The sequence below is a fragment of the Wyeomyia smithii genome, chromosome 1 (assembly GCF_029784165.1).
Source record: "Wyeomyia smithii strain HCP4-BCI-WySm-NY-G18 chromosome 1, ASM2978416v1, whole genome shotgun sequence".
NCBI lineage: Eukaryota > Metazoa > Arthropoda > Insecta > Diptera > Culicidae > Wyeomyia > Wyeomyia smithii.
In genome coordinates this window covers 184531115-184545144 of record NC_073694.1, presented here as the reverse complement: position 1 = coordinate 184545144, position 14030 = coordinate 184531115, and the positions used below count along the sequence as shown (strand labels likewise).

Genomic DNA, 14030 nt, shown 5'->3' with positions numbered 1-14030 from the left:
CAAACTTTTTGAAAGAACGATTCTTAATAGAATGATGACACATATCAATGAAAATTCAATTTTTGCAAAAAGCAGTTTGGATTTCGCCACGGGCATTCGACTACTCATCAGTTACTTAAGCAGGTATTAGACGAAGCAAACATTTGCTATTTTTGGTACGATGTTTTTTTGTGCGTACCAAAAATAGCAAATATTTGCTTCGTGTAATACCCGCTTTAGAGTTACTAATATTATTTGTAGGTACTAATAAATCTGAAGGTTATTCCACTGGAGCTGCCTTTCTAGACATAGAAAAAGCATAAAGGTCTAAAATGTCCAATTTCCGTTTTCCTCTTTGCATCACGGAAATGATACAAAGTTACTTGACTGACCGCACTCTTCAGGCTAACTATTTGAATAGTAAATCTGATAGATTGCCTGTTAGAGCTGGTGTACCTCAAGGAAGTATCTTGGGCCCAGTCTTATATAATATTTTTACTTCTGATCTTTCTGATTTACCACCAGGTTGTGAGAAATCTCTGTTTTGTGACGAAACAAGCATTTCCGTAAAAGAAAAAAGCCTTCGTGTCATATGCTGTAGGCTGCAGAAAAGTCTAGATATGTTTTCTTCATATTTTCAAAAATGGAAGATTTCTCCTAATGCATCAAAAACACAGTTAATTATTTTTCCTCATAAACCAAGAGTTTCTTCTCTCAAACCCACCAATAATTATGTTGTTAAGATGCAAACTTAAAATGGTCTGACCAAGTTAAATATTTAGGGCTAATTTATGATAAAAATCTTACCTTCAAGGAGCACATTGAAAATATCCAAACAAAGTGCAATAAATATATAAAATGTTTGTATCCTCTTATCAACAAAAATTCTAGAAAATCTATAACGAGCGTCTAAGCAGAGTGATTGAGATCAATCAAAGAAATAGTTATCGGTTTCCGTTATACTCTACTAAATTTTTTGGAAATAAATATTGAAATTCAGTCCGCAAATATATATTTCGACTGTGACGTACAGTCTTCCTCAGTGCTTATGTGGACAAACACCAGTCCACATAAGCACTGAGGAAGACTGTACGTCACAGTCGAAATATATATTTGCGGACTGAATTTCAATATTTATTTCCAAAAAATTTAGTAGAGTATAACGGAAACCGATAACTATTTCTTTGATTGACAACAAAAATTGTAGAATTTGTCTCAAGAATAAACTGTTAATTTACAAACAAATATTTAGACCAGCAATGTTATATGCAGTTTCCATCTGGACAAGTAGTTGTACAACCAGAAAGAAGATGCTTCAAAGGATTCAGAACAAACTTCTGAAAATTATATTGAAGCGTCCTCGCTGGTTTAGCACGAGTGAACTACACAGGCTTACTAATGTGGAAACATTAGAAAATATGTCAAACCAAATAAGTTCCGACAAAAACCGTTGCAATCATCAATTACAACGATTAGCTCACTTTATAAGATTAGATTAAGGTTTAATTTTGAATTCTTTTTTTTTCTTGACAAGTAGGTTTACAATTTTCCTACAATTATATTCACTTAACTGCGGAAGCAATTACAATCTTTTAATGAAATTAAGCTTAAAATATATGTAATAGTGTTGATATGTCACCGTTTGTGGCAGAACACACAATGAAAATTCTGAATAAATATCAGTAAATAATTAATTAATAATTTATCAAAAAACATCCTCCCCTATTGAAAAAAAGAGGCACAATGTGTGGTGTCGCACATTTCGGCAAATGCACAAAGAGTACTCAGTCGTATTTTTTTGGTGCGAAAGAAATGCAAAAGAGCGAATGGGGAGAAGAGAACACAAAAGAAGTATTGGGAGTGGCACACACGGTTTAATGGCAAATGTGTTGTGTACAAATTAGTGTGGCTCTGTCTGCACTGAGGTAAATTCCAGTCCTGCAAAGAATATTACAGAGAATGATTAGTGTCCGTTCACGTCGTCTGTGCTAGGATTGCTCTAATGTGATTGGTTCGTTGTTTGCCTAAATTTGTCCTTTAAATGTTTTATCAATTTTCACCACATAGCAATGGAGCAATAATGATAACTAGCGTATTAAAAATTGTCCAACTTTTATCCATGCAACAACATGTTTGTTATCGTTATCCACAAGATGATTATGCTGTTATTGTCGTTTGAAATCTGACGCAACATTTGCCAGTTTCATTTCCAATTTTACAGAATGCATCTCAGTATAGAGAACAAAGACGTAGTCCTCGTCAAATAATATCTTTACCAAGACGATTAAAATTTTTGAATAAACTTGAAAGATTTTTTTACGCGAAATCGAGTTGAAATTTGGTATTTGAGCAAAATCACCTCAAATAACGTGCAAATAAGCAAAAATTTAATCGACCAGTTTTGATTTGAATGCAACTTTGCACACGTATGTGGCTTAGGAAACTGAGCACAGTGGGGAATCGCTGGCCATCGACTCAAAATTGAAAATGCAAAATTCATTTCAATTTTATTTTTCCTATAGTTATATACTATTGAAGTATAAAAATCCAAATTTTTGGAGCATTGCGACAAAATTTGAATTTTCTATGATTTTTCAAAGTGTACTGAGTCAGCTTTTTGCCTTTCTCCTAGAAAGGTATAGCAATTACTGGAAAAACCAAAGGTATAAAAGTGCTCCAAAGGGTCGAATCTCGTATATCAATCGACTTAGTTCGACGAGCTGAGCATTTTCTGTATGTGTGTGTGTGTGTGTATGTGTGTGTGTGTGTATATGTAACGGTCTCCCAATCTCACTCGATTTCCCAGAGATGGCTGGATAGATTTTCATGAAACTAATTGCAAATGAAAGGTCTAGTTGCCCCATAAGACTCTATTGAATTTTATTGTAATCGGATTTTTAGTTTCGAGGTTATGTATCAAAATGTGAAAATCACAAAACTTCATTATCTCAGAAACTACAAAACCGATTTGAACAAAATTGGTATCAAATAAACGAGCTACTTAAAAAACCTTCAACTTTTGAGTTTCATGAAGATTGAACGTGTGATTCAGAAGTTATTTAAAGAAACGTGTTCTGGAGAGTGTTTAATCTCACTCATGTTTCTCAGAGATGGCTTAACCGATTTCCACAAAATCAGTGTCATTTGGAAGGACTAATTACCCCATAAGACCCTATTGATTTCTTTTGCAATCGGACTATTACTTTGTCTGTTATGTTTAAAAATGTGAAATCCAGCTTCGAAAAGAAACATATTCCGAAGACTACTTAAACTCACTCACTTTTCTCAGAGATGACTGAACCGATTTCCACAAAATTAGTGTCAAATGAAAGGTCTAGCTGCCTCATAGCACCCTATTGAATTTCAATGTAATCGGTCTGTTACTAATGTATCAAAATGTGAAAATCACGAAACTTCATTATCTCAGAAAGTACACAACCGATTTGAACAATATTGGTATCAAATGAACGGGCTAGTTAAAGGTTAATTGATGAATTTTATAGTGATTAAACACGTGGTTCAAAAATTGTGAAAAGAAACATGTTCCGGTGACTTTTCAATTTCACTCGTTTTCCCAAAAATGGCTGGACTAAATTCAACGATCTTAGTGTCAAATGAAAAGTTTGGCTTTTCTATAGGTTCCCATTTTATTTGACTATAATCGTATTTTTTCCAACCGTTATGTATTAGATTATAAAAAGTCTATTATCTCAAAGATCACACGACTTATTTGAACATGTCATTTGAACGGGTTGTCTCTCAAACTCACAAGTATGAAATTTCATAGCAATTTGATATGTGGTTCAAAAGTTATGAAAAGAAACGAAATTCAAAGACTATTTAAAACTGTAACTGCTTTGATCAAAACATATGGCCTCAACAAAATTTCAATTTGGTATTGTGCTATTCGTACGTTCCCGGTACTGCTCGTGATTGAAGTGTACGAAATTCAAAGTCATTTCTTTTATTTCGCTATTTCTTCAGCACGAATATTTTACTCCTAATTAATAATTTTTTTAACTTTTTGCCTTTCTCCTAGAAAGGTATAGCAATCACTTGCAAAACCGAAGATATGAAAGTACTCCAAAGGGCCGAATGGCATATAGGGGGAATAGGGGCATAATGAGCACCCTAACTTGGTTGCTGATTTAAGCATGGAAAACGACAAAAATTTTGAGCTGTCTCCAATGCAAAACTTGAATTAACTACCTATAATTAAAGGTACACTATTCACAAATTGAAAAGTTTATCGTATAATGGTGAAAAACACAAATTAGTTTCATGCGTCAAAATCTAGCAATCAGTCGATGTGTGGGGCACAGTGAGCACCCCACTGGGGCATAATGAGCACCCACGGGGTATAATGAGCACTCTTATAGAACATATCTTGAACCTGTGTAGAAGTACAACTAATGGGCCAACGTTTGTCGCGAGATGCCGTGATACTTGGCGGCTTGTTTCGTGAATGTCCCGTCGCGCCTTATGGTGGCCAATTCTACCTGCAGTGCCTTTTTCTGGCCGATTCGGTCTCAAAGATTTTCTAATATATGTTCGCACCATCACTGTAAACAAACACTGACTATGGAAACAGACAAACTCACAAGTCTACTAAGATGAATTTCAGGTAAGTTTATGTGACGAGGTGTGTTCATTTCACCCCACCTTAAGGTGACCATTTCGCCCCTATCGAATTAGTTAAAGTTAACATGAGATTATAACATTAATTATAGCTTAAAATCAAAACTTCAATGATGGTGAAATTTGGGTACGACCCATACGTCATATTGATTATAATTTTTCCAACATTCAGGAACCAATTTGATTTTTTAAATATATTTCCATATTTTAAACAGACAAATTACTTTTGTTCTACATAAAGAGATACTGTAGTAACTACGGAGGAGTTCCACATACCATATTGTATTAAAAAATGCGTAGTTTCGCATAAAAGACGGGTGCCCATTTTGCCCCGTGCGCTCATTATGCCCCTAATCCCCCTATCACTCGACTCAGTTCGACGAGCTGAGCATTTTCTGTGTGTGTGTGGGTGTGTGTGTGTGTGTGTGTGTGTGTGTGTGTGTATGTGTGTGTGTGTGTGTGTGTGTGTGTGTGTGTGTGTGTGTGTATGTGCAGATTTTTATTTTCACTCACTTTTCTCAGAGATGGCTGGACCGATTTTAATGAAATTATATGCAAATGAAAGTTCTAGTTGCCATTGTAATTGGATTTTTATTTTAGAGGTTTTGTTCAAAAATGTAAAAATTACGAAACATCAATATCTCAGAAACCACACAACCGATTTCAATAAAATTGGTATCAAATGAACGGGCTATTTTAAAAACCCTTAACTTTTGAATTTTATATAGATTGAACATGTGGTTCAAAAGTTATGAAAAGAAACGTTTTCTGAAGACTGTTTAATTTCACTAATGTTTCTCAGAGATGGCTGGACCGATTTCCACAAAATCAGTGTCATATGAAAGGTCTAGCTACCCCATAAGACCCTATTGATTTTTTTGCAATCGGACTATTACTTTGCCTGTTATGTTTAAAAATGTGAAATCTAGCTATGAAAAGAAACATATTCCGAAGAATACATAAACTCACTCACTTTTCTCAGAGATGGCTGAACCGATTTTCACGAAATAAGTGTCAAATGAAAGGTCTAGCTGCCTCATGACACCCTAGTGAATTTTACTGTAATCGAACTGTAACTTCGTCTGTAATGTACCGAATTGTGAAAATCACGAAACTTCATTATCTCAGAAGGTACACAACCGATTTGATCAATTGTATTATCAGATGAACGGGCTAGTTAAGGGTTAACTGATGAATTATGATTTAACACGTGGTCTCAAAGTTTGGCTGCCCTATACGTTCCCATTTCATTTGATTATAATCGAACTAAGCAACCGTCATGCACAGTGGCGGGCACCATTCCGCTAATTCGCTAATCGCTAACCAGCGACGCTAATATTCAGTTAGTGGTTTAGCGATTTCGCTAATTTTTGAGCTGGTTAGCGAAACTGTTAGCATCACTAAAATTTTTGCCTTTGAAACGCTAATCGCTAATTCGCTAAATTTTGTAAAGAAGCGACGATATAACTATTTAGCAAAACTGTGAATTTCTGATGGCGTACGTAAATTGCTTCGAAAGATGAACATACTTTACTGCGAAAGTTACTTTTGGAACGAATGTTTCATTCAAACAAAGTTCAATTGTCTCAATTGTCTAGAGTTCCTCTCTTTACGACATAAGTGCTAGCCAGTCTTTTCACCCTAGAATGGAGTTCCAGTTATCGTACAAGCCACAGGAGCATTTTTCAGAACAAGCTCAAGGTCTAGATTGAATTTTCGACAACCAAGAACTTTTGTAAATTGCAATGCGCTTGAAATTATGACAACTTTGGTTTTACCTTTTCGATTCAGATAATAATTGAATTTTTATGAAAATATTCCTAAGGTATTTATTTTTCATGCAAGCTGAATAACTTTTGTTACCCCTTGTTTTTACAAAATCAAGTATGAACACCGCATTGTGAATCTTTTATTGTAAATAGCTCTCAAAAAAATTTGTTTTCGTTTATTTTACCACAAAAGATCAAAGTGGTCCAAATCTCACAAAACACGAGCAATAAATATAGCGATATGACTATTTACATATTAATAAGTTAGCGATTAGCGATTAGCGAAAATTCCGCTAATGTGGGTATAGCGGTTAGCGTTTAGCGATCATCGAGCTAAACTTTCCGGTTAGCGACTTAGCGATTAGCGTCGCTAAATGTTCGGTTAGCGGTGCCCACCACTGGTTATGTATTAAATTGTTAATAAAACAACGAAATTCTATAATCTCAAAGATTACAAGACTTATTTGAACATTACTAGTGTCATACGAACGAGTAACAAACTTCATAACAATTTGATATGTGGTTCAAAAGTTATGGAAAGAAAAGAAATTCAAAGGCTATTTAAAATTATACCTGCTTTGATCAATATATGTGGCCACAATATAATTTAAATGTGCTATCGTACCATTTGAATGTTCCCGGTATCGCTCATTACTATTATTTCGCTATTTATTAAGCATTTACATTACGTCAAATTTCATATTTTATACTTATATTACAACATCATTATTTCAGAACCCAAAAAGTGAATGCACATTTATTGGATTGAAACGTTCATGTAAATCTATTTTTACAAATAATAAGTTTAAATGAGAAAGGCTGGGTCCGACCGATAGGTGGATCAATTTAGGTTTTTTTAAACAATTACGTTGTCTATTGATGTGAACTTTTGTGATATATCCCAGTCAATTGCTATACGTGTTCTCTTGCAAAATACAATGACCACTATTGTTGAGTGATCAGATATCTGCACCGACACGCTCCCAGTCGGGTGAAATATGGTTTATGAAGCCAATCACCTTCCCAGGATTCAAATCTCTCTGGGCTGTAAACAGCCACTGCCAAGAAACCTTGATCTGCGTTCAAATAATGCACCACAACTGCACAGCAGATGTTCCGATGTCTCGCTTTCCATCCTGTTAATCTCCCTCCGTATCTCGAGAGGTGTCACCTTATTAATCTTGATACGCTTGAGCGACGCAGGAAAATTCAACAAGCCGTGTTTGTGGCCAAGGTTTTAAATGGCGAAGTCGACTCCCCGAGAATCCTCACTTTGCTGAACTTTCGTGCACCGCAACGGTCACTTCGATCTGCTGGTTTACTTCAACCTAATGTACATCGCACTTTGTTCGGATATAATGAACCTGTCGCTGCATGTGGTGGAGCTTTCGCTCTTCGAGTTCGGCGAGCCGTCACGTAAATTCCTTCAGAAAGTTTACATGTCGAATATTTTATAATTAACCATATTGTTTAATAATACGATTAATGTTTTATGTAATGACTAAGTTGGACCCACTGTATTATTCATTTAATTCTGTGTTAGATTTGAACTGTTTGTCGTTTTGTTATTGACTTGTTGTAACGTAAAATTTCATGTATGTTTAACAAAAGATGATCGGGTTTTTATGCCTACATGAGGATGGCCTCAAATAGGCTTTTCCCCATCCACTAACTTTAATGGAGACCTAGAGGGTCAGATGGAAATAGAATAATATATAAAAAAATAAGTAAATAAATATTACAAAAGCGACAGATATCATCCTGAACCCGGCCAACGTTTTTTAGATGATATCTACTCAGACAGTGCCCCGTTACTAGGCCGACGTATGTACAAAGAGCTCTTTCGTTAAGCTCTAGAAACTTTTTCGAATGATTCTCGTTTGGTGTTATAAATCTTTTTGATTGGGAACATCACCTTTTGTTCCTCCCAGCGTTTAAGCTCCATTGTTACTGCACAGTTTTATATACCGCAGAAAGGTTCTGGGCCGATAAACTGTGAGTTAGATCCTTGTTTTGCAAGTTCGTCTGCCTTTTCATTCCCACAAAAGCCACAATGTCCTTGAACTCAATACAAATTAACTGAATTTGTTTGACATAGCTGTCGCAATGTGAGAATACATTACCAGACAATCTTGGATGTACATTTATAAGCATCAAGTGCTTTCAGCACTGCTCGACTGTCAGAGAAAATACAAATATTTGCATGTTTGTATTTTCTAGTCAGACACACATTCGCACATTCAAGGATTGCAAAAATCTCTGCTTGAAACACTGTTGGCCAGTATCCCATTGCCACTGAAACATAATTTCCAGGGCCGAAGGTTTCTGCACCAGTTTTGTACCTATTTTTGAGCCATCTGTGAAAAATATCGTTGAACCGGGACGGACATCAGGAACTCCGAACTACCGAATATCATGATTGTCCTGAGGTGCCATCCAGTCTCTATTCATACTCATCGCTGGCCCTCTTTTAAATACCCGTTTCCTCTGCTGGTCCGTCCGCCAGAGAAGATTGTCATTGAATGAGTAAAATTGCAGCAAAAAACAAGGGTTTTTCATAAAGAGCGCTACAAGAGAAGACCGATAGGGACAGCAAACGACGTCAAATTTTTTGGCCGCTCTTTTGACATTTCTGGTCAGTAAGGTTTGCCATTTCATAATGAAAAGATACACTATCCAACAACGAGTCGAGATTGAATGTTTCCACTAGACGCTCAATTGTTGATCTGGCAAGACGTTTATGACGACCATAAATTGAACGTTGCGCTCTTAAAGTTGAGGCCACTGACTCCGAATTTCGGCAGTAAATTTCAATGATCACGACTCGTTGTTATATCGTGTATCCTTACATTATGAAATGGCAAACCTTATTAATGAAAAATGTCAAAAGAGCGGCCAAAAAAATTGACGTCGTTTGCTTTCTCTATCGGTTTACTTTTGTAGCACTCTTTTTGAAAAACCCTTTATTTGAAATCGCCGCCTGCTGCGGTGCGAGTTGACACAGCTCTACTTGCTGCTGGTTGATCCAGTTTCCAATAAATCATCCTCTTGCTGCAGTGATCGGAAAGACAATGAAGACTAAATTTGTGAATGCTAGCGTGAAAACGTGAGTTGAGATTCCGATGTTGTGCACTCGAGCGTAGGAAACTAACAACAAACTAACACCGCTGGGATAACCTGATATACACGATTTCTTATGTTAAATTTGTCAACAAAAATATTGGTGATGGTTTCATTCTGGGCAGGTACCGGAAAAGGTCTATGTACCCAAAAACCTGCAAAATAGACTCCGTGCCCTACACAGGAATAACGCACCCTAGTAACAATGCTGATTTTATCAAAGTTTGATAGTGCTTGCTACAGCCAAAACAGCGCTATAAAACTTTGATAAAACCAGTTTTGTTACTTGGGTATCATCACTCACCTTGTTGACAAATTCACAATAAAAATTGCCACCCCAGCAACGATAATTATTGGGAATTCGGGTTCCGTTTTCCTCTGAAGGTACAAGGGCACAAGCCATCATTATCATGCCATGACACTGCACAAGTTATTTATTAAATAGTCAGCTGAAATTTTAGCCTGTCTTAGTTGTTCATAGGGTCACTGCAGTAAATAAAAAGAAGCGGTCAATTACTAACTTGAACAGAATTCATAGCATTGATTTTTTTTGGTACATAATCCATCCTAAGTTTCATTTTGGCTAATTCAAACACTTCATACTAAGGAAAACAATTTATTTTCATTACTCAAACTGCATAAAAAAACATTAAAATAATTCGTTTTTAGTTCGGAAATAAGATATTACTAATTTCGAAATCTCGTAATAAACATTGACAATGCGTAATGTATCGAAAATCGATCATGATTTCTATCCGTCCATGGGAAGAGAACAAATCTGCGCTGGATTTACATTGCATATCATCACAATAATTTACTCCCCGAAGTCGGCATCCGACATCGGTATAATCCGTCATAGTTTACATGTTCTGCAGCCCAGCAACTACAGCTAACTACCATAATAGATAAAACGAACGTTATGTTATTCCTGTTACAGATATTCGTCACGTCTGGCTCGAAAATGACCTCATCCTTCACTGGGACACAAATCACTGCGTAACGATTTGCAGTTTGTCTTCGCTGTGTATCCCTTTGCCCTGTGCCCTGGGACAACCCCATTCGCAATGAATGACACTCTGGTGCAAGTGAGGTACTTTCTGATGCTGCACCCGGTTCGGCTGGAATCGAAGCAAATGATCAACCAACAGGACAGCAGTGCCCTGCCGGAGCAATCGTCCGATATGCTATCGGACTCGGAGCAGACCCAGCTGCTGCTGTATGACATCTTTATCCCGCTGCTCGGCACGCTGATAATCGTCCTTAATCTGGCAGTCGTTACCTCCAGCTTGCTGTTGTTGCGAAAAGGTTAGTTTCATCTGCCAGTGTGGTGCGTCATGAAGATTCTATCCTGAAGGACGTTTCCCCGCGTCCGGTATTTGCCGGGCAGGTAAGAGCTGAAATATTTTACCCGGTCGGCGTACATTCTTGCCTCCCAATCACAAAGTTTTCACTTTGCCACGAGTTGCATCATCGTTGGCAAGAAATTGCACGGTAATCGGAGAAACTGGAACGAGTTGCATAATTATTTTGGATTAACTTCCTAGAAGTAGGTAGCGACGCTTCGCACTACCTTCTTCTATAAGAGTGTTTACTTGTAGCATTATTTGCCGGAAAAAAGAGCGTACTGTCGATTACTATGCACCTGAGCAATACAAAATAGCACAAATTATTTGAAAATATTCTACTAATGTTACAACCGTCCGAAATGCTATACTGAATTAGATTGTCTCTGATTAAAAGAACAGCAACTTGCCGGAAGCTTTTCAGAGCTTTCAGAGCAACTCAGACTTCCTTTGATAAATGCACATCCGGATGAGATGCCACACGGTTCAACATATACATAATGCACACGCAACAACAGAATCCAATCATATGCTGTACGAATACGATATGTATGTATGATGCATTTTATGGACAAAACTCTGGCAAAGAGTGGGCCCAGCGAAACATTACTCCGCTATCCGTGAGCAATGGGAACTACTTTTGCCCCAGCCTGCCTGTACACTTAGTAATACAAGCTGAGCATCGAATCCTTTTCCCCCTACTGTGAATATTGTAAAGTATTGCTGCATTTATTTCTTCCAGGTCAGCAGCCATACACGACGTACTTGTTCCTTGGAAATGTGGCCGCGTCGGACCTGCTGACGGGTTTCGCGGTTATACACGGCCAATATGCACCCAAGGAGATCCGAGGCGAGGACAACTGTGCGATCTTGATCGGTAAGTGGTATAATGCTAGTTTCAAGATTACCTTTCCGAACGGTAAATGGCAAATGCCCCGAGCTGGAAAGTTCAAGGTGCAGCCGCTCGGAATGGAATCAGCTGAGGTATTTATTCTCGGCAAGAAAAATACTATACTGTGAGTCAATTGCAGCGGTAGAAAGTTGGATTAATTGGTCTCAGAAGCTTTTATGTGCTCTTTTTGTTTGCCTTTACGAGTTATTTTGCCGCTTAAACTTAACGACAGACCAACGCCTAGTTCAAAGTGGATAGTTCACGCGAAAACGGATGATGATAATGATGATGTCGACTGAGTTCTAGGGAAAATCGGGGTTATTTTGCTTGTTCCATGTTCTTTTGATCTGGTTATGTCTGTGCCAAATTTCCCAATACGAGATAAGTGTAATAAGTGATGCTTTGGAGCTACATTCCACTATCGGAACTAGACTCTCTATTTATTATACAAGGACGTCGTTCATCGAGACCAGCTGGGACAGAAAACAATTCTTCTCTCTTAACAACTATGAGCTTACATTCAGTGTGCATTATACCATCTGCTATTGAGAAAGCGAAGAGTATCAATTTTTCTGGCGATTAAACGCTCCTAATTTGACAGAGCAAATAAGCCCAGTGAAACTCTTTACTGTTCAAATCGCCCTGAAGTACGACAAAATCAGTTTAAAATCGAATATTCTGCAGGATACCAACCCATGACGAGTTTTCAATCTTTTTATAATATTAAATTCAAAATCTGTTAGGATGTGGCTTCAACATAAATCTACATTTTTTGTTCTTAAGCCAACTTCTCACTTAGTAATTGAAAAGCTAATGAGAACTGCTTCCTCTTAAACTGAGAGAGAAAACAATTGTTTACCTCTACACGCGATGATTGTGAGTGAAAATAAACTGTGCGACTGAAATGCTCTACGACTGAATGTGGTTAGTAGGGTGCCAGCGAAAATGGTCATCTCGTATTTAAAAAAAAAAAACCTATACAAATTGTTCACCCGATCCAAAAAACACCCTGTGCAAAATTTCAGCTCAATCAGACTTGAAATGGGGTGGCGCAAAGCGATTGAAGTTTGGACTTTTTGAAAACCGGATTTTTTTTTGTTGTTGCCAAATGACTGAAAAACGCATGAAACGTTGAGAATTGGTGTCATCTGGAATTTTTTTTTTGCTAAAATCGACTCTCTGGGACTTCGTTTTTTCAATTGTGGGAGGCTGAGTTCAAAATGTTTAGAATTTATCTGTTGAAATTGACCACTAGTCTCTCGAAATAGCCTGCATAATGATACACACATCAAATACATTATGTTTAATTAGGGTGGTTCATTTATTCGGCATTGGGTGGTTCATAATGTTGTGAAAAATGAGTACAAAATAAAAAAGAGAACTTTGGTTCGTTTTATTGGTGTGACGTCTTCGACAAAGTTGTAGATAATAATTCTGTGTTTCCAAAAACAAATACACTAAAAAAATTATTTATTCAAAAAAAAAAAAGTTAGAAGAATAATTAAAAATTAATTAATTATTCAAAAGAGCTCATTTTTTAAAAATCTGATTTTTCTAATAAAACCAAAACAATGAAACCAGTCCAATCATTTAGAAATCAAGAAAAAAAGTTATCATTTTATAAAAAAAAATATTTAAAAAAAAGAATTTTTGAGGCATGTTTTTTTTTTTGGAAGGACAAAATATTATCTACAACTTTGCCGAAGACAATATGCCAATCAAACCAACCGTTTCCAATAGAGCACTCTATATGGGTCATTCCACATGAAGTGACCACGAAAAAGCACAAACTTGGACACGACCACCACAGATTTTGCTCAAAGTTGGGAGAATTATTCATCTACTGTCACTTTGGAAAAATCTCAAATTTGGTGTCGATTGGAATACCCCCCGCTCTGTAGGACCTGTTTATTGCAAAGTCGCGTGACTTTGCAATAAACAGGTTTTTATTCAAAATCTCTTTTTTCTTTCTCTTACAATTCATAAACGTGAGATGTCCGAAAAATACTGATGGATGATTTTTGAAGAAAATAAATCGAGGAATCCAGAAAAAATATAAGTTTTGACCGGAAGTGTTGCCAGATAAATTACTTTTGTATTTGACAACTAAATTTTCATTTTTCAGCAAATGCAGCGATTTTAATTTTAAATTTGATAATTTCATCGTGTTCCTTGAAAAATTTTACATAAGAAACAACTATCATCCCGAGGTGATATGAGCCAATCTCGAGATATAACATTTTTACGAAAAAAGTTGTAAACTTCGTAATTAATTTTTTTACAATTTAT

General features: G+C 36.6%; 2 protein-coding genes across 10 annotated transcripts in view; one reads left to right on the top strand and one right to left on the bottom strand.

Moving 5' to 3' along the window:
* The window catches only part of LOC129721020 (FERM domain-containing protein 8), a 147929-nt gene that overhangs the window by 45777 nt on the left and 88122 nt on the right, over nucleotides 1–14030 (bottom strand). The gene's annotated exons all lie outside the window — the stretch shown is intronic.
* Nucleotides 1–14030, top strand: part of LOC129721081 (5-hydroxytryptamine receptor 1A-like) — a 31403-nt gene that overhangs the window by 10133 nt on the left and 7240 nt on the right. For both annotated transcript variants that reach the window (XM_055673215.1, XM_055673223.1), the window contains exons 2-3: nucleotides 10444–10811; nucleotides 11592–11726. In XM_055673215.1, coding sequence (XP_055529190.1) covers nucleotides 10571–10811; nucleotides 11592–11726 — 376 coding nt within the window. In that variant the 5' untranslated portion in view covers nucleotides 10444–10570. The remainder of the gene's footprint in view (nucleotides 1–10443; nucleotides 10812–11591; nucleotides 11727–14030) is intronic.